This window comes from Natator depressus, chromosome 20 (genome assembly GCF_965152275.1).
Source record: "Natator depressus isolate rNatDep1 chromosome 20, rNatDep2.hap1, whole genome shotgun sequence".
Taxonomy (NCBI): Eukaryota; Metazoa; Chordata; order Testudines; family Cheloniidae; genus Natator; species Natator depressus.
This window is the reverse complement of record NC_134253.1, coordinates 24,693,414-24,713,566: the sequence shown is the minus strand read 5'-3', so window position 1 is coordinate 24,713,566 and position 20,153 is coordinate 24,693,414. Positions and strand designations below refer to the sequence as shown.

Below are 20,153 nucleotides of genomic sequence, written 5' to 3'. Positions count from 1 at the left end.
GCCCACCCCTGCTGGTGGGTTAGAGCGGCCGCAGAGAAGCAGCTCCCTGCCCCCCAGATACCCTCGACCTTTGGAAGCAGATTGATTGAACTCCTGCAGCTCTTCCCAGGAGGACCCTGGGGTCCCGTAACACCAAAGGTTTGCCTGTGGTCTCATGAACACAGCAGTGGGAGTCAGGACTCCTGGGTTCCTTTCCTAGAGCAAGGAGGGGAGTGGGGTCTAGTGCTTAGAGCAGGGGGGGCTGGGAGCCAGCTGGGACTCCTGGGTTCTATCCCCAGCTGTGGGAGGGGTGTGGGGTCTAGTGGTTGGACTGAGAAAGAGGGGATCTGGGAAGGACTCCTGGATCCCAAGGCATGATTTCCACTCTCGCCCCTCTCCCCCCACCGCGAGCCCTTCACCCCAAGCCTGGCTGCATTTTGGCTCCGGCTGCTCTCAGGGCTGAGATGCTGGAGCCCCCCTGCTGGGGAAAACGCTGCCCCGGCCCAGCAGGAAGTGCCCCCCTTAGCCCTGGAGCTGCAGCTACACACTGCTGGGTGACATTTCGCTCTGTGCATGGCCCAGCTGGCTTCAAAGGCATCAAAGCATGCGGGGCGGGTGGGGAGGCCCAACTGAACCTCAGCCTCTTGAGAGCGAGAGCAGGCAGGCGGCGGCCTGGGGAGGGGGGATAAATAGGGCAGAGGCGGGGGCACCGGGAGGCTGGTGGAGACTGACAGAAACGGGCAGCGATACAGCATCTGGGGAGTGCACCAGGCTGCAAACGGGGGGGAAGCGTTTTGCCATCTCAGGTGAGCAGAGCAACCCTGTCAGGGGGAGGGGGGGCAGAAAACAGGCCCTGATTTTGATCCTCCCTCCCCTAAATTGAGACAATGGGGGAGGCCGTGGAATTGACAAGAGGTTCGGATCAGAGCCAGGCTCAAATGCTGGTTCTCAGGACCGGAGGGGATGAGTTTCACCGGCGGCTGGATGACTCAGATGGCTCCTGCCGGCACTGGCCCAGCTCTGGGACTGCCGGTCCCGTGGGGCAGGAGCGACAAACAGGTGCAGGGATCAAACCCCAGCAGTGTGTGTGACCCCCATCCTGAGCTTGGGATAGAACCCAGGAGTCTCAGTCTGGGAGGGGAGGGGGAGACCGAACTCCTGGCTTGGAGCCCTGCTTCTGGAAGGGGAAGCTGTCTAGAGGAAGGACTGGGTGTCAGCACTCCTCAGTTCTATCCCCTGTCCTAACCGTGGGGTCTAGTGGTTAGAGCAGGGTGGGGGTGGGAGTCAGGCGTCCTGTGTTCTAACACAGCTCTACCACTTGGTTGGTGACCCCAAGCTAAATCACTGCCACGCTCTGTGCCTCAGTTTCCCCACCTATTCAGTGGTCCTATTACCTGTGTTGCAGAGCAGAGGGCGGGAGCGTGAACTAACTTTTCCAAAGTTCTCCAAGACCCTTGGGCATCTGGAGGGATGGGAAAGGATTATTAATGTGACTATAAACAACATGCAGCGTGTTTGCACAACACCCAGCACAAGGGGGTCCTGCTCCATGAGCGGAGCAGCTGGGCGCTACCGTATTACAGCTAATCAATAATAATGGAAGGATAAAGGGGATGGGTGCCCAGGCTTCCAGGCCCAAGATTTAGTGCCTGCCCCAAACTGTTGTTGTGCGCTGTTATATATCTGCCATGCCCCGCCCCAGAGGTGGCTGCATTTCAGCGGCACTTGGGAGTCTTCAGCTCTGCTGCCATTTAAATGTCACGTGCTTTTGCCTCCTGCTTTGGTTCTCGCGGAGCAGCCTGCATGCTTGTGGAGCTCAGCATCTTCACCCCCTCCAGTTGGTGCAACCCAGCCCTCCTTTGCCCTGCAGATGTTGGGGAAGGCGGCCAGCTAGAATCACACAAGCCAGGGCCAGAGGGCGGTGGAGCAGCTGCGGACAGAAGCCGGGCTGGAGAGAATGAAGGTGACACGACCCCCCTCACAGTCCCTACACTGGGGAATTCATTTGGTGCTGGATTGGCGGGGCCCAGCCTTGCCCCGCTGCTGAGGGTGAGACAGGAGTTCTGCCTCCAGGCCCCGGCTCAGGCTGAGCAGGACTCCTGGGTTCTGTTCCTCACACAGACTCTGTTTCTGCCCCACCCCCACTAGAAACCAGCCTGAGGCCTAACAAACCCATGTCATGGGAAGTAGCACGAGAGGTGATGAACCAGCAGCTGCTGCCCAGCTGGAGCAGAAGATTCAAGGCCTAAATGGGGACCTAAGGCCCCTCTTATCCACACACACCTACCTTGGAAAGGGTAGGGAGGGCGAAATTGACATAGCAGGATCCCAGTTAGAGGGGATCTTTCACCCGGGGGGCAAGACCCAGAAACAGAACCATTTGATTTGGGGGGGGGAAGGGGGGGCCCAGCCTTGCCCCATGCCAGATCTCCCCCCATAGGATAGCACCACACAGGGGCCTGAGAAGGGGCAGCTGCTGCTCCTTAGTGGGGAAGAGTGGGGAGCCCCTTTCCTACACCCCTGCCCAGGGCAGCTGCGACACGGTTGTGCAGGGCGGTTCCAGCCCTGCAGCAGCCAGGGTGCATGCCAAGTTCAGGCTGCTCTGTCCTCAGGCCCCTGTTTACAGGACGGAGTAGCGGGAGCAACACGGTGGGGAGCACGGTAATTGCCTGGGAGGTGGTGGCTGGGTCAGGCCGCCGTGTTCCTTTCAGGTGTGGTTTAGCAGGACGTGGGGCCCAGGAGAAAAACAGATCCTGCAGGGATCAGCTGCAAAGTCGGCTCTGAAAGTGGGAGGCAGCCGGGGGGGGGGGGGGGGCGTGGAAGCTCCTGGCCTCTTTCAGCTCTGCTGGGATGGGGCCCTCCCCGCTGGCACCAACCCGCGCCAGGCCCTTACGTAAAGCTTACCCTGGGCTCACTCTGCCCAGAGTTGGTTTCCCCCTCAGCGAGATGGTGCTTTGTGCTGGCAAACTGGCTGGGGTTGTGGGGCGGGGGCTGGAAGTCAGGACTCCTGGGTTCTGTTGCCAGCTCTGGGAGGACAGCAGGCTCCAGTGGTTAGAGCAAGGGGGTGGGAATCAGGAACTCGCACTCCAGGACCTCCCCGAGACAGGGATAGAACTGGTTCCCAGCACTCCCCTGCTCTGGCCACTAGACCCCTCTCCCCTTCCAGGGAGGGTGCTGGGAACCAGGACTCCTGGGTTCTGTCCCCATCTCTGGGAAGCCCCGCAGGGTAAGGTCCTGACTCCCACTTCCCTCCCAGATCTGGGAACAGAACCCAGGAGTCCTGACTCCCAGTGCTCCCTACTCTAACCACTAGCCCTGATCCCCCTCACTGCGCTGTTTGGCTTTGCTCAGCTGCCTTCTCTCCCACTCTAGGTCTCCCAGGCAGCCAGTGAGCTGCTGCAGTACTGCCGGGCCCATGCCCAGAGCGACCCGCTGCTGACCAGTGTCCCTGCCTCTGCCAACCCCTTCAGAGACAAGAAAACCTGCAGCATCCTGTGAGGACCCTGGACCTCCAGGCCGATGCGGACAACAGGCAGCGGCCTCTGAAGAGGGGAGCAGGCTCGGAGGGGGCATGACGGGGTTCCTGCTGTGTCCCACCCTATCACCCTGCTCCCCTCCCCACATCCAGGTCAGCGCAGCCTCTGTGTGCAGAGAGCAGGAGACTTTCCGACCCCTGGGGCCCGATCCCTCCTGGTGTAAATCAGGCGAGAAGAGGAGCAGGGAGTTGGGGGGAAAGCGTGGCCCTGCTGCAGCCGGGGGAGCTTTACCATCGCTTTCAACGCAGCCAGGCTCTCCCCCAGGTACAGCAATCCCCTCGTCAGTTACAGCCTCTGCACACAGCATGGGGAAGGGAAGCCAGGCCAGGCCTGACTGCTGGGCAGGGCCGGCCAGCCCCAGGGACAAGCCGGCCTAGCAGCCCTGCTGCCCTTGGGGTCCCCGTTCACTCCATCCCCCTGGGGCTGGGGGTGGGAGGGCAGACTGGCCACTGGACAAGCTGCCCCCACTCTACTAAGCTGCCTCATCCCTGGCTGGAGGAACCCGCGTTGGGGGTGAGCACAAGGGGGAGGAGCTAAGACCCAGTGGGTCATTCCGTTCTCAGCCCCCCTCCCTGGGGAGATGGATGCCCAACTCCGCCACCGATTCCGTGTGTGACCCTAGGCAACTCACTTCCACTCCCCCATGCCTCAGTTTCCTCATCTTCCCAGGAGGGGGACTGGGAAGCACTGGGTTACTACAGTGATAAGGGCCTGGTAGGCAGACAGCTACAGCCTGCCATTGCAGGGAGCCCAGTCAGCGATGGCAGCCGGTTCTGTTGGGTATTGGGCCCGGCCGTGCCAGCTCGTTGCACACAGGCAGTAAGGCCCCTAGATCCCCCCTGACCTGGACTGGATCAGATCCAGGAACCTCAAATTGCGTTTTGTCCAGTTTGACAGTGAGCTCTTCGAAGCCAGGACCGTCTCACTTTGTGTTTGTGCAACCCCTGGGGCCCTGATCATGGCTGATGCTCCCAAAACACCCCTCCTAATAAAGCATCTGCAGCCCAGTTCCCCCCAGTGCCAAGTGCTTCACTTAGCTTGCAGATCGAAGCTAGCCTGGGCCCTTTCGTCTCCTACTTGGCTGGTGCCGGGAGGAAGCCGCCGTGCCTGGATTTTCAAGGCTACAGGGATTGAATTTAAAACTAAACACGTGATTTCACTGGGAAGGGGATAAAAACCCACTGACATCTCTAATCAGATCCTGTCTGGCAGAATAGTTTAATCAACAACATTAGAACGTGCGTCTCAACTGAGTCCCTGTAAGTTACACATCAGCTCTGGACTCTGTTTCGATCTGGTCAGCCCTTGCGTCTGTTTTCCTCAACCTTTAGCAGGAGCACCCTCAGGCTGTGTGGAGCTGGGTTGGATGGTTACTGGTTCTGACCCCTTACGGCCATCCCCTCCCGCGCTGTGACCTGAGAGATTTTGGGAACCGGCCCCGGAGCAGCAGCAAGAGCCCTGCGCCATGGAAAAGCAGGTGGGAGGTAGACAGATAAGTAGCACAGGCTGCCTGGCAGTCAGGCCAGGGTTGTGATAAGGAAGGAGCCCAGAGGGTGGAAAAGGGGACAGTGGTGGAAGAATGTGAGCCAGAGAGAGCTAAGTCAGTGCGTCTAGCAGGGAAAGGCTGGCCAGGCTCCGATCCCTCTGGAAACTCAGGCATGGAAATCGCTCTGGGAACGGCAGCGCCAGGGCGAGCTCAGGCCGTGAAGCTTTGACCTCCCAGCTCCTCGGGCCTCTTCCAAAGAACAACGAACAAAGGAATGCTGGAACTCTGGCCCCTCCCCTGGGCGGGAACACGGGCCGGTGCAGCACCTCCCTCTGGGGCCGCAGCTCCAAGACGTGGCTCTGCGGATCCAGGCCTCCCATCAGGCATCGAGCCTCCAGATTTCCAAGGACAGGCCCCCAGAGGCAGCTACTACAATGTTGCCTTCCGCGCTGACCTGTGGGGGAAGCCGGGAGCGGAGGGGTGGGTGTAAACAGGCGCGACAGGAACCGGGGACTGAGGCCATGTCAATCCGGGAGGCCAGGGAACCAGCTCCAGGGTTCCTGCTAAATACACCCTGCCCCTGCCCCTGCCCCCGCCCCGAGTTCAGCCACAAGGACAAAGCGTCCAGCATTCAGCACGGCCTCAGATTCACTCCTCGGGGCAGCACGGTCTCTCCCCTGGGTGCAAGGGAGCGCCCCCTCTGGCTGATCTGAGTGGTCGCCTGTCCTGGCCAAAGGAAGAGAGCCGAGGAGAGAGAGAGGATTCCACATGGACATTCCCCCACAACAGACAAGCTGGCTGGGAGGGCAGAAAGCTCAGGCACCCTCGTCCCCCAGTTCGGAGTCCGAGCGCCCCTCCTTACCCCATTCAGCACGTTGTTGTGCGTCTGTGAACAGATAGTGCGAGGCGGGTCCGTCGGAACGTGTATCTGGAAAGAGAAAACTCGTGGGGGAGGTTGCCCAGGGCCGGGTGAATCCTTGGGGAGGAATTGGGGGAGCCTCTCTCTGTGCTATTTTTAGGAGGGCCCACTGGTTCTTTGGTTATCAACACTACGGGGCTGCATTGGTGCAGCTACCCTGGGACTGGCTACGGGTGGCCGGAAGTGGGGCAGGCAGATCCCAGGCCCAGATGAGGCTGCTACTGACTTGGAATCGGAAATGGCTTATTTGCACAATCCTTGCTGTTCACATTATAGAGAAGCATGTTCAGGGGATGAAGCTGAGTGTGCAGAGGGCTCTTCCAAGGGCCAAGACACAATCCTCAGAACCCTCCAGAAAGCAGGAATTACCTCTCTTCCCCAGGTGGGGAAACTGAGGCACAGACAAGGGAAGTGGCTTGCAGCCAGAGTCGTAGAGCTGGGGTTGGGACTCGGGTGTTCCTGGCTCCCAGCCTCTATGAGCAAATCATGGGGAGTGGGGTGGGGGAAGGATTGCTAGGGAAGCATGGACCTTACCCGCAGGGTCTTGTCAGTAGAGGTCGTGTACAGAGTGCCCAGGGAGTGCCAGACCCCAGTGATCTGGGACCGGTGACCCACGTCAAAGTACTTTGGGGAGGAAAGAGACAGTAAGCTCTCTGCATACCTCCAGCTGGGGTGCACCGCAGGGGGGAAAGCCAAGGCACCTCTCTGTTCCTAGCCCGCGTGGGTCCTATGCATCTCTCTGTTCCTAACCCATCACCTTCATGCTGGGGACTCTCACGCATATGCATCCAAGCCCAACCAGTGGTTCCCACTCCAAGGTGCTTCAGAGGGCCCAGTCTAGGGTGTTGCAGGTCAGATCACACCAGGACCCCATGGAAATCTAGGTATTTTCGGTATTCATCTGGCCTCACCAGTAGCAAGTAGCAAATGGGTCATTGAGAGCCATCTCCCCTGCCCTCCAGGGAGGGATGTTCCCTCCAGGGCATGGGGAATCGAGACCCATCCAGCATGGGGTTCATGGAGGAGAGCCCTCAAGTGAAACTGACAGTGGCTGAGTTCACAGCCCCAAGCTGCAGGCAAACAAACAAGCAGCAGCCCTGGTGTTAATCTTCTGGGGTGAAATCTTGGCCCAGCAGGATCTGGATTTCACCCTGGGGTAAAAAGGGGTATGGAGGGCGGTTTGGGGGGGAACAGATGTAATCCTCAGCAAGCCTGCATCCCTCTGTTCAGCCCCGGATCAGGGGAGGCCTACATACCCGGATGCGCTGGAAGCCGCCTCCTCTGTTTTCAAAGACGTAGAGTCGTCCCTGGTTGTCCCCGGCCCACAGCTGCGTCCCCTGGTAGGATATGGAGAGCAGGTAGGATTCCAGCTGGGGAAGGAAAGGAGCAAAGAGAGGATGGCACAGCTCTGGGGGTGGATCGGTGTATGGGTGGGAGTGGATCACGCAACACCCTCTGCCTGTTCTAAAGGAGTTCCTTGACATTGGACTGCATCAGGCTGCCTGGTTCCTGGTTCCCCGCAGGACATCACATGTCACAGACAACAGAGGCCTGATGAGTGGAACAGGAGAAAGAGGCTCAGGTTTCAGGGGGACCTAGAATGGGGGGGACCCGCACGCCACAGAGGTTCAGCCTGGGACACCAGCCCTGCAGCGTGTTTAATACCAGTCTGTTTCTTACAGTGCAGCCTCCCTCATTGCTGGTGAATGAGCAGAATGCCTAGTTCATCTGGCAGGAGGAGCCAGAAGTGCTTCACCGCCATTAAGCACCACAACCCTTCCTCTACGAAGGAGGCATGTGTTACCCCACTGTACATCTAGGGACACCGCGGCACAGCGACTGACTTGCCAGAAATCAAACAGTACGTCACTAGCAGACATAAGCCCTGACTCCGTGGGTGCTCTGGGGCTGGAGCACCCTTGGGGAAAAATTAGTGGGTGCTCTGCAACCATTGGCAGCCAAGCTCCCCTCCCCGCCCCCCCTCAGGTCCTCCTCCGCCTCCTCCCCTGAGCACGCCGGCGTCCCCGCTCCTCTGCCTACCTCCCAGCGCTTGCTGCTGCCAAACAGCTGTTTGGCAGCGTAGGAAGCTCCGGGAGGGAGGGGGAGCCAGAATCTGGTGTGCTCAGGGGAGGAGGCGGGGAAGAATCATAGAATATCAGGGTTGGAATTGGACCCCAGGAGGTCATCTAGTCCAACCCCCTGCTCAAAGCAGGACCAACTCCCAATTTTTGCCCCAGATCCCTAAATGGCCCCCTCAAGGATTGAACTCACAACCCTGGGTTTAGCAGGCCAATGCTCAAACCACTGAGCTATCCCTCCCCCCCAGAGGCGAGGCGAGGCCGGGGTGGGGATTTGGGGAAGGGGTCAGAACGGGGGCAGGGCAGGGGTGGAGTCGGGGTGGGGCTGGGGGGTCAAGCACCTACCAGTGAGAGTAGAAGTCAGTGCCTATGGTAGCAGACTCAGGAGTCCTGACTCCCAGCCCCACCTGCTCTAACCACGAGACCCCACTGCCCTCTCAGAGCTGGGGATAGAACCCAGGAGGCCTGACTCCCTGCACCCCACACCCTCCTTCAGATGCAACCAGTTGGGTCAGGGACTCTCTAAGGATTACATATTCTCCTCCCCCAAAATGTCCTCAGGTAGGGAGTGCCTACAAACTCCCATCTCCCTCCTCTCCGTGGTGATTCCAGGCAACCTCCACTACCTTCAGCAGGTAGGAGGGAGAATAGTCACCAGCTCCAGCCACCCACCTGCAGCCTCTGGAGGACGCTATTGGCCCGGCGGTCGAAGATGACCAGCGTCTGGTCCTTGCTACCTGAGATGATGAAGTGCTCGTTGGCCACAAGGCATAGGACAGCGCTGGAGTGGAGCTTGCGGCTCTTCAACGGGGCCTGGGAAGCTGCCGGGAAGGGAACAATGTCAAGATCTTTGCCGGGACGGAGCTCTGCTGGGGAGACTGTGGGTCCTAGCCAGGTGATGCCTGCACTGGGCCCTGGGTCAATTTCCCTCCCACATACCCCCTAATGTGGTTGGGAGGGGAAGTAATGTTCTATCCTGCACCTCCAACCACACAGCCAGGGGGCCAGCAGATCTGCACCCCACCCCACCCCACCCCTGGAGTCATGGGGCAGCAGATCTCCACCTCTGACCCACGACCCACACCCTGCAGTCAGGAGGCAGCAGATCGTGACAGTCTGTACCCCTATGTTCGCTCCTTTTAGAGGATTATGGTAAAACTTGTACAAAGTATGCCTTGTGAGGTATCATTTGAAAACTCATGATTTGCTGATCCTTGTTGTCTTGGTAAAATGTGTGTGACAACATTGTATGTAAAGTTACAAGAGATCACGGTGACACATTACTGAGCCATGTTCCCACGTTCTGGAGGGCAGTCACAAATCAGCTCCTCAGAGACAAAAGGCTAGACAATGCCTCAGCTTGGTGTCAATGAGGTCAAGTGGACGATCACCGTATTAAGTGGCCCCTCTTCTGCTGGAGACAGGGTGTGGGCAAAAAAAAATAAAAATCTACATTTTGACAAAGAAGCAGCTTGAGGTTCCTGGCCACCCAGGCTCTCCGTCCCCTGAACTTAGCTGGAGGTGATTCTTGCCCAAGAGAAATGACTCTGTTGGGAGAGTGAATGCCCCAAACCATCTCTCCTGTTCACTCCACCCAGGGCATCAACACCACTTAAAGAACAAAGGAAGCAGCACTGGACTGGGGAGGGATCCTGACTGAAAGATTCAGCCAGTCAGACTGTTGGAACTTGTGGTGTGAGAGACTTTTGAATTCCCTTCGGGAACGTCTACACTGGCAAGTTTCTGCACAAATCATACCACTTTTATTAAAGCGCTGGAATTAAACCGCGGTTTTGTCCCCACCCTGTGCTCCTCGTGAGGGTGGAGCGCATCCACATTAGCAGCTCTTGCAACAGCAAAGAGAGCAGTGTATTGTGGTAGCTATCCCACCAAGCACCTGGCCGCAGGGTGCTTTGGGAAGGGTTTGCAATGCCTCATGGGGCAGGCACAGCGTCACATGATGCAGGGTTCCCAATCCCATTGTTCCATGGGCATCCTACTACTTTGCCAGCTGCTTTTCAACTGAAGTGGGGGGGGGGCGTCAGTGTGTGTGACAGTGTGTGTGTGTATGGAGGGTGGGAGAGAGAGTGTGTTTTGGGGGACAAAGAGCGTGTCAGCATGCTGTCTTGTAAGTTCAGACCACAGCAGGAAGCAGGCAGGGGGGAAACCCTGACATCAGCTCCCACCTCCCTCCCCAGCTCTCTGCACAGCACTCTCTCTCTCACACACACACACACACACACACACTCACACACACACGTGTGCGTGCGTGCGTGCGTGCCTGCGTTCAACAGCTCGAGCATTCCACATGAATGGTTTGCTTTGTGGCCCGGAGCAGCACCGCACCCAAGGGCGGTCAGAAACAGAGCTTGGAAGGGGAGGGGCGCACAGCTCCAGGGCAGCCCAGTTCAAACAAGGAGCAGAGCGGCCACTCGAGGGATTATGGAACACGTCCTTTCCAGGCTGTAATGTGTTTACCCTGCTGCGACAGCGCTGGACCCTCTGCTGCAAGACTTCCCACGCTCATCAAGGCGGTTTTTTCCCAACGCTGCAGCTGAGGAGTTTCTGCGCCCAAAGTGGCTTGGCAGCGTGTGCACCTCGGGAGTTACACCGCAGAACCCTGCTTTCCTGCGCCATATCTTGCCCATCTAGACAGGGCCTGAGCTCATTAAGTTAGGTGTTAGCTGCATTTTACTTCTTTGTAACCAATTCTGATTTTCATGCCTCATGACTTGTAATCACTTTCTGGTGTTAATACATTTGTTTGCTTTATTGTTTTATCTAAACCAGGGTGTTTGGATTGAAATGTTTTGGAAACTTCATTTGGGATAACAGGATTTGTGCAGATAGTTTTCTATTAGTGAGATGATGGACTTTCTGTGAGCTTGGCCTGTTCCAAAGAGGCCTGGACTGTACATGCCCCACATTTCTGGGGGGAAAGCCTGGGCTGGGCGTTTGCTGGTGTTGCCCTTCAGTGCCGTTCAGAGGGGCTGGCCGGAGCACTCATACAGCATAGCTGGGAGTCACTTACATGCTGGAGGCTGGGTGTGAGCAGACCTGGAGTGGTTGCTCCCATGGCGAAGCAGTGTAAAAGGCACCCCAGGTTGGAGAACTGAGGGGCCACAGCTGTCCATCAATCCAGTCTATACCCTGGGTAAAGTTACACAGATCTTCACAGCCAGCCAGTGGATTTTCCCACCCAGGTCCCCACTGGGAGGCAGGAGTATGGGAGGGGTTGCCCCAAGCCCGGGGTGCCCAGAAACCCCACTGAGTAGCATTCTTGCTACTCAGGCTGAACTGGGCCAGCCCCGCTGAGCAACAAGCTCCAGCAGCACTGGAATCACTCCCCCACCCCACTCCTGCTCATGGGATCCCCCTTCGCACAGGTTACATGGGACCCGGATTCCCCTTCTAGGCGGGAAAAAACGAAGGGACTGGTTTTTCTTGGCTATAAACTGAAAAGCTGGCCTGGGATACCTGGGGGACTCGCTGCTCACAGGCCCTAGCAGGAGGAGGTTCACGTGCAGCAGGCCCTTTGCACAGCCCTGGTGACTTTTACCCAGAGATCTCAAAGCACTTTATTGAGCCAAGCAGCTCAGTATCATCAGCCCCATTTTACAGAGCGGAAAGCTGAGGCAGAGCAAGCAAGCGGCAGGAGCAGAAATCGGAGCCTCAGGGCCATAGGACTGTGAAAGGACCTGCTGTATTGGGCCTGCTGGGCTCAAGGGTGCAGGGATGAGCCCAACTGACAGCTGGAGCCTCGATCCTAAAGCGGACACTAACCTCGTGGGTCGTACATAGTCACCTTCTTGTCGTAGGTCCCAGTGACCAGGATGTCGGGCAGGTAGGAGAGACACAGCACGGGAGCTTTCCCACTGGGAGTTGGGGAGACAAGACAGCGAAGGGAGAACAAATATGATCCTTCAGGACGAGCCTTGCAGTTGCCACCCCCCCAGGGCTGGAAAGCCCAAGGCCTTTGGTCCCTCTGTGCCCAGCCTCTGGGCGGGATCCCGATGACTTCTCCTCTGCTGCTCCTCCCGAAGGTACTTATCAGATCCCCATTACCGTAATGTCTGAGCGCCTCGCAATCTGGGCCTCCTTCCCCACTTACCATAATGTCAGAGCACCTCCCAATCTGGCCCCCCCCCCGTTACATTACCATAATGTCAGAGCACCCGGCAATCTGCTCCCCCCCATTACTGTAATGTCAGAGCACCTCGCAATCTGGGCCCCCGATTACCATGTCAGAGCACCTTGCAATCTGGGCCCCCCATTACCGTAATGTCAGAGCACCTGCCAATCTTTAATCCACGTATCCTCACTAACCCTGTAGTGTAGGGCACTGTTCCCGCTAAGCTGTGTTTGTGCACACAGATCCTAAATCCCACGCACATGGCGAAACCCCGCACGCACAAAAAATGAAATACTACATCAGAGCCAGGCTGAAATATCATTTACGGGCAACTTTTGACATTGTTCGCCCGCCATCTATCAACACAGCCAGATTCTACTAGCTGGCAAGGGGGGGAAAGGGAAAGGAGGGCAATGAATCGTACCCCTCCTCGCCAGCATTTCGAAAGTGGAATGTTGATCACGTCGGGACGGTCAGGACCCACATATCTCCATTTTCCCGCGTTTTTTTGCTGCAGATGCATGGACATGATCGGAGGTATGCACAAACTTCCGGCATCCTGATCTGAATGCTCTCCCGTTTGCCCTTTTGTCGAGTCACGCTGTTAAGCGCATTGAAATAATAGTCATATAATAAAAGTATTAATTTTAAATAAACCAATCTGGTAAAAAAAATCAATCCCAAAATGTCACTGTCTAGAGGTCTAAAGCGTAAAAGAACAGCGACTTCATTTAAATCTGGATGGCTGGATGAGACTAGAGAGACGGTTACTCCGAGGTCACATAGTGCAATGCTTGTTAAACTTCGTGAAATATTCACATATGAGGAGGACAACGGAGTGGTTTGTGTATATTGTCGAGATGCCAGAGCTTCAGGAGAATTTTCAACAGGAAGAATGTGGAAAGATGTATGGAAGTTGGATTTCTTAAAGCGTCATCTGTCAAATCCTTATGTTCAAAATACAAAGACTTTCTTGCTGAATAGATTGTTATAGTCAGTCAGTACAATGACTTCAAGTTTGCAGTAGCCGAAAGAATCTAAAGCCAACTGGTTTTAAGTTTCCCGGATATGGTGACATTTGCTCACCAGAACGAACAGTTTCAGGATCTTGCAAAGTTGACGGATATTGAAGGAATATTCAGAGCATCAAGCGCAGACTGTGAGCGTGGCTTTAGCTTAACGAACGCTCTAAAAAAACAAACTACGGAATCATTTACAAGTAGATCCTCTGGACATGCTGATGTGTACTAAGAGTTACCAGCTGGATGGAGGATTGAGAGATCTGGACAGAGTTTATATTGAATGGGCAAATGAAAAAGATCGCAGGGAAAAACAGTAAGGTTAGTTTAGCAGTCTTTGACACTTCGACCAATAAGGAAATTAAAATGCAGTTGTAATTACATATCTTATTCTTGGCTGATAATAATTTATTGATTTTTTTAGGAAAATTTTAAATTTAAAACAAAAACTCTTGTTTTTCTTATGATGTTCTCTATCTGAAAACCCATATAAATTGACATGATGGCATACTTATTACATTGTCTTTATTATAGGTTTATCAAAATCTTTTCAGACATGTGTATAGAATGAAAGGTGAAAGTGGACACCAACGGGCAGAAGCCTATGGACTGATAATGATCATGATTAATATGTGCTTGATATACGCTCATGATTGTCTATAAAAAAAGATCATAAAGCATAATGCTTAAAAAGTAACTTCTGCTTCATGAAGAATGGTTAAATTTCCTTTTTCTAAGTATTTAAAAACGACATTTATAAAATAACATGGTGTAAAATTATTATCAAATTACAAATTAAAACTTTTTAAATGTATAAGCATTTTACTCGCTTGGGTGCATTTGCCTCATGGCGCACAAATTTGAACTCTATTTCAAAAATCTGCACAGAAGAAATTTTTCGCACACACGGCCTGTCAAAAATTAGAGGGAACATTGGTGTAGGGCTGTGCAGTTAACCCTACTGTATGTGTGGGGAAATGAGGGCCAGATTTTTATAGGTACCTAGGCACCTAACGCCTCTGGATCTCACTGGGAGTTAGACACCGAGATCTCTTTAAAAATCTGTCCCTAAGTGACTGGCCCGAGGTTCCACTAGACTCTGTGCTGAATCCTGCTCTCTTGTGTGCCGGGCCAGCGCCCCAACCATTGCACCCTCCCTCCTCTCCTGCCAAGCAGCAGTCTCCGTTGATCGTCTTTGCTCTCGGATGATCCACCTGCCCCCCGGCTGCTTTTTAAGCCCGTGATGTGGTCTTCTAGGGGACAGTCTGTCTGGCAAGGACTGCACAGTGCAGAGCCAAGTTGTAGTGAGCCACGCATGGAGGTGCAAAGAAATGGCTTCTCACCCGACAGTCCCCAGCTTCAGCCCACTTCCCCGGCCTGAACCCTTGGCCTCCCCCACTTCGGTACTTTGGTCTAGACTCTGCCCAGCAGCACCATCTCCTCCCCTCTCCACCGAGCGTGGCCGCCCCGACCCCAGTCTCTAAGGCACTGCAGATTCCACTGGTGGCTGAGACTCTCCAAGGTCTCCCTCTCCCAAGAGGCAGAGGCAGGGAGGCAGCTGGGAGCACCAGCCACGCAGCTGAAGGAGGAGCTGGTGGGAACCAGGCTGGGGTCGCTTCCTGGAGGGCCCGTGGTGCAGGGGGAGGAGGGGAAATGGTACCTGATCTCCCCAAACTGCTGCCCGTTGGCCTCTATGTCCCACAGTTTCACCGTGCTGTCCCAGGAGCCTGAGCACACCTTGTTGTCTCTTGAAGCCAGTGACCACACCCAGCCCTGCACCGGGAAAGGGAGAGAAAAGGGTTAAAGTAAGAGGCTGCCCTTTCCTGGTGTCTTTCCCCGAAGCCCTTTAGCCCCCCAGACTCCCTGCAATACACAGAGTTAACCGCATTGTACAGACAGGGAAACTGAAGCCCAGAGCAGGGACATGAACACAAGAGGTCCCAGTGCCCCATTCCTGTGCCAGTCACTAGACACGCTGTCCCGGCTCAATCCAACCCGACAGAAGGGAGGAAGAAAGCTCACATTCAGCACAGGCGTGGGCAAAAAGGGCACAGGGAAGGGGGGACTGGGCCAGGGGACATTTCCCGTCCAGGGGTCTCAGCAGGCCTGGCATCCCCAGAACAAAACCCCCATCTCAGGGCTACTGGCACCAATTAGCTCCCCTCGTCATGGCAACAGCAAGGGCTGGGGGACAGCTCGCTCTCCAGCTGCTTGGGCGTACCCATGCTGGGGACAGAGTGCCACCAGCGTCTTTCTCCAGCTCAGAGGAAGCCTGGTCAGACTCCTCCCCGCCCTGGGAAATTGAAGGTCAGGTTCCCACCTTGTGCGTCCCATTGCGCTCTGTGCCCAGTGCTTTCACCAGCACCTTGTCCGGGGACTGGCCCAGCTCCCGCAGATCCCACAGGTCGACGTTCCGATCTAGGGAGCCTGAGACACAGAGAGCCCCACCCTGCAAGAGAAGGAGACAGACTGGCCATGGGTCCTTTGAAATGGGAGAAACTGGTCAGTCATCAGTACAGGAGCAAAGAGATGATGGGATGGTCAGAGGCAGGGACTCAGAAGTTAGAGCCGGACAGGGCTGTATGCTAGGACTCCTGGGTTCTATTCTTGACTCTGACAACAATTTGCTATAGGACCTCAGGCAAGTCGCTTCCCTGGTCCATGCCTCAATTTCCCACTGTGCACATGATGTGAGCCGCTCAGATACATGTAAAAGTATCGCCTACTCTCACCCTACAGAACTCCTGGAGCCAGAGACCAATGTGCGGAGCCGCCCTAGCTAACAGGGCTCGGAAGATACCACCACCACAACCAACCGTGCATGGGAAGAGTCTTCCACACCTACTCTGGCCAATAGCTGTGTGTCATGATTAGAGATCAGCAGCTGCTGAACCCAGAAATAGAACCCAGGAGTTCTGACTCTGCTCTACCTCACTGGACCTCACACCCTTCCCTCCCACAGCCAGAAGTCGAACCCAGGAGTCCTGACTCCCAGGCCCTGCCCCACCCCACTCCCAGACATCAGTGGCCAGCAAAGGAGGAAATCGGATCTCACCTGCAAGAGCAGAACGGAGTTGATGGAGGAGAAGTGGCCGTTGGCAAGGGAGAAGTACTCTGTTCTCCTGCCATCACAGGCCCAGTGTCTGAGATGCTCCTCCAGCTCCATGCAAGCAGCTGGCCAGTCGAAGTCCTCTGCATAGATAGGAAGAGATTGCAAGGATCAGGGTGTCCCACTCTGGGCGTCCCAAAGCTGCTGGGAGCTTTGATCCCACAGCCACTCCCCATCTCCTGCACCAGGTCGAGGTGGGGCTGTGTAAAAATCGCTTTCTTCAGGGTAGGGGCTCTCAATCTTTCCAGGCTACCGTAGCCCTTTCAGGAGTCTGATTTGTTTTGCGTACCCCAAAGCTTCACCTCACTTTAAAACTACTTGCTTACACAATCAGACAAAAAAATACCAAAGTGTCACAGCCACACTGTTACTGAACAATGGCTTGCTTTCTCATTTTTATCAGAGAATTATAAAATAAATCCATTGGAATGGAAATATTGTACTTATGTTTCAGTGTATAGTCTATAGAGCAGTAGAAACAAGTCATTGTCTGTGTGAAATTTTAGTGTGTACTGACTTCGCTAGTGGTTTTTATGTCGCCTCTTGTAAAACTAGGCAAATCTCTAGCTCCCACTCCCCAGCCCCCACTCCAAGGAAGATCGGGGGAGCTACTGCCATTACAGAGGTGAAGCCAAGGCAAAGCAGGGAGGGGACTTGGCCAGGATCACATAGTGACGTCAGCTGCAAAGCAGGGAACAGAAGTCAGGTGTCCTGATTCCGAGTGCTCCCCTCCACTTTAACCCCTACACCTCCTTCCAGAGCCAGGGATAGAACCCAGGAGTCCTGACTCCCAGCCCCCTGCTCTAAGAGCTGGGGATAGGACTCTGGAGTTATTGTTACCCTCTCCCACACAGCTCTAACCAGCACCAACTAACTCTCAAGATAGTAAAGTTAACTGGGGGACCTCTCTGAGGCCCATGAAATAGCATCTGGTACTACAGTAGATCCCAGGAGTCCTGACCCCTAGTCCCGTGCTCAGCCCTTGTGTCTCCTCCAAGTCCCACCTCCAATGAAGAAAGTCCAGTGGAGACCTACCTTCCACCACCGGGTTACATCCATTGATCCTCTTCTGAAAGCGAATCCTCCAGGTCACTGGGTCCTGCACAATATCCCTGAGGGTCCGACAGACCAAGGGCAAGACCTTCAGAAGAAACCTGGCTTCCAGGTAAGAGCAGATCTCCAGGATCAGCTCCAGAGGGAGGGCTAACAGCCCAGAGGTCATGTCGTCGCTTGCAGGAGACTTCTTCAGCTCGAGGGGAGACCTGTGCTCCGATGCCTGGGCCCTGGGCCCCACAGACAGTGACTCGGGAGGTGGGCACTGGGCCTTGTGGCTGGGCTGAGCAGAGCTGAGGATGCGGTCGATGTACTCCTGAGCCTGCGTGTCTGGATCAACCTTGTTCTCTGCATCGGAGTCATTGTCGGAGCCTTGGGGGTCCTCGGAGGAGTTTGGTGCCGGGTCCATGGCTGCAGAAGCAGTAGGGACAGTGAGAGTGGCAAGCGCAGCATAGGAACCAGTACAGCATATCTATGTAAGCATAGAGCAGAGCATAACATTGGCCATTCTACCCCATGCAGCCGATACAGCAAGGGACAGGTTCAGTCCACCAGTCCCTTTCATTCTGCCAGCTCATCCGGTAGCTGTATGTGCTCAGGGTTGGAGTTTAAGGCCAGAAGCGATCATTAGATCATCTGGCCTGACCTCCTGTAGATCGCAGGCCATTCAGTGACCCCAGTAACTTGTGTTTGGCTAAAGCATCTTTCAGAAAGACAACCTGACCGGAAGACAAGACAAGATGGAGAATCCACCACTTCCTTCAGAGTCTGTTCTAATGGTTCATTATCTTCCCTCTCAAAAATCAGTGTCTAATTTCTCATTTGCATGTGTCTGGCTTGAATTTCCAGGTGTTCGTTCCTGTTCTGCATTTCTCTACTATGGTCCCTCTAGACCCACCATTGCATCCACCTGCTGTACCAGCTCAGACCCACAGCCCTATGTCCTCAGCTTCCTAGCCTCTTGTTCTCCAGTGTTTCCCAAAATAGAGGGGGAAAGGAGAAGTGAGGACTGACAGACTTCTCAATTGTTCTCCAGAGTCTCAGTTTTCATCATTAATTAAAGTCTTCAGCTCGTGTGGTTGTGAAAAAAACACATGCCCTGACTATAACACTCCTGGAGTCTGCAAAGAGCCTGAGACGAGGCTGTTGCCCCAAGTGTGACTGACACAGCAACAGTGCCTGAGTTTGCAGAGAGCCTGAGCCCGCAGAGAGCCTGAGCCCATTGCTCTGAGTGGAAGGGAGGTGCTTCATTCTAACAGGTTCTCTCAGATGCCCTCACTGACAAAGTGGGAATTTTCCTCTGTGTATGTCCTATGTATTTGGCTTGCTACCCAGGGTGGAACAAAAGGGTTATCTACTGTTTGGGGCAGATAAGGAGATACCAGGGAAGGATGTGATGTAACTTTCTCGGGTGGGATGAATGGGTCACTAAAGGATGGCTGAAACTTAGCCATATCTATGGAGAAGCTGGAAAGACAACAGGAACCCCAAAGGCTATAACAGTCACACCTAGAAACCAAGAAGGAGGAGATCCCCCCTCCCCCAGGACGTGGAGCAAAGGCCCCAGCTGGAGAACGAAGGGGACAGGTGTCAGGGAGAAGGGCTGGCCTCTGGGGAGGCAGAAAGCTTTCACTTGGGGTGACAAGGAGACAGACAGGGATGGATTCCACAGCAGCTTGGCTGATGGCCCCGGCTTGGCCAGGATGGCCCATGGTTTACCTCCGCCTCTGGGCGCTAACCTAAGGGCATTCAGATGCTACAGCCAGGTGACTGACCTGCCTGTGACGCTGGAGGGGGAGCGCACAGGCCACCCGCAGGAGGCTGGCTGGGCTAGGCTAGATTTGCTGCAGGGAGCCAGGAGAGACAGCGCCAGACTCGGATTCCTAGGGGTCTGGCCCCACAGAGTTAGGGCCCCGGGCCCAGCTGGTTCAGGGGGTGTCGCCCCCCCCCGCAGAGACCTGGGGGCCCGGCTGGCTCGGGGGGGGTCGCGCAGAGACCTGGGGGCCCGGGCCCGGTCCAGGGGCGCCGCCCAGGGGCTGGCTGCAGCCGGGGCAGAGCTCGGAGCCGGGGCAGCGCGGCCGGCAGCGCGGAGGAGGCTCAGGCTGGCGGGGGAGGGGCAATGAACGAAGCCACCGCCCCCGGGACCAGCCTGGCCCGGCCCCGCCCCGCCCCCCTTCTTACCCCCGGCGGGGGCCGAACCGCTCCCTCTGACAGCGGAGCCCCGCCTCCTCTTGCTCTCCACTTCCGGATCCGGCGCGCCCCCCCCAGCGTCACAGGCGAGGCGGCTCCGGAAAATGACGTCACATAGCGGAAGTACTGCCCGGCCCTCCTTCTCACGTGACCGCCCTTCCTGGGATGAGATCATCCTCGGCAGGGTCTGGTTCATAGACCCCCCCCGTGTCATGACGTCAAGGCATTCATGTGACATCATAGGGATGACATAACCCTCTTATGACATCACAGCATCAGTGTCTTCCCCAGCCTTAGGCAACAGCCTTCGTACACCCCCAGCCAGCGACCCCCCAGCCCTCCCAGGGGCAGCGTGGCAGGAGCCAGGCCCCAGCTGGGCTGCCCACCCCAGCTCCTCCCTGAGACAGACCAGGGCTGGGTCTGCTCCACCCGAGGCTGTCCCAGACCCTACCCCCAACCGTCACACCTGTTGAGCCCCCGCCCTAGCAGCCAAGGAAGCACCTCTAACACCCCACTCACCCCCCCCCCCCCGCTAACCAGCGAGCTGGGCTATTGGCTGCCTCTTGCAAATCCAGAAGCAGGTCAAGGAAGCAGGGCAGCACTGAAGGCGGTCAATGAGGCCAGCTTCCCAAAGCACTTGTGACCACAGTCT

General features: G+C 55.8%; 1 protein-coding gene, 1 long non-coding RNA gene and 1 pseudogene across 2 annotated transcripts; 2 read left to right on the top strand and 1 right to left on the bottom strand.

Moving 5' to 3' along the window:
- The first annotated feature begins 1,849 nt into the window (after window positions 1-1,849).
- LOC141975201 (guanine nucleotide-binding protein G(I)/G(S)/G(O) subunit gamma-7-like) lies at window positions 1,850-4,492 on the top strand (annotated as a pseudogene).
- A 231-nt stretch (window positions 4,493-4,723) lies between these two features.
- LOC141975072 (F-box/WD repeat-containing protein 9-like) lies at window positions 4,724-19,800 on the bottom strand. Its single transcript, XM_074935242.1, has 11 exons — window positions 19,493-19,800; window positions 17,294-17,722; window positions 16,205-16,341; window positions 15,470-15,598; window positions 14,810-14,922; window positions 11,782-11,873; window positions 8,671-8,819; window positions 7,177-7,290; window positions 6,455-6,544; window positions 5,864-5,929; window positions 4,724-5,455 (listed from the first exon to the last, which is right to left on the bottom strand). The coding sequence occupies exons 1-11, from the start codon at window positions 19,740-19,742 to the stop codon at window positions 5,381-5,383; spliced, it is 1,644 nt and encodes a 547-aa protein (XP_074791343.1). The 5' UTR covers window positions 19,743-19,800; the 3' UTR covers window positions 4,724-5,380.
- On the top strand, window positions 4,732-9,444 carry LOC141975074 (uncharacterized). The gene is made up of 3 exons (XR_012635842.1): window positions 4,732-4,992; window positions 7,603-7,781; window positions 8,560-9,444. It is a non-coding gene; the product is annotated as an uncharacterized LOC141975074 (long non-coding RNA).
- Window positions 19,801-20,153: the final 353 nt, after the last annotated feature.

What these genes read in the sequence shown, in the direction of transcription:
- LOC141975072 (XM_074935242.1), bottom strand. Translation starts at nt 19,742, where the DNA reads ATGATGTCACATGAATGCCTTGACGTCATGACACGGGGGGGGTCTATG. An exon ending in CGGTTCGGCCCCCGCCGGGG is followed by an intron (nt 17,723 to 19,492) that starts GTAAGAAGGGGG and finishes CTGCTTCTGCAG; the next exon opens with CCATGGACCCGGCACCAAAC. An exon ending in AGCGCAATGGGACGCACAAG is followed by an intron (nt 14,923 to 15,469) that starts GTGGGAACCTGA and finishes TTCCCGGTGCAG; the next exon opens with GGCTGGGTGTGGTCACTGGC.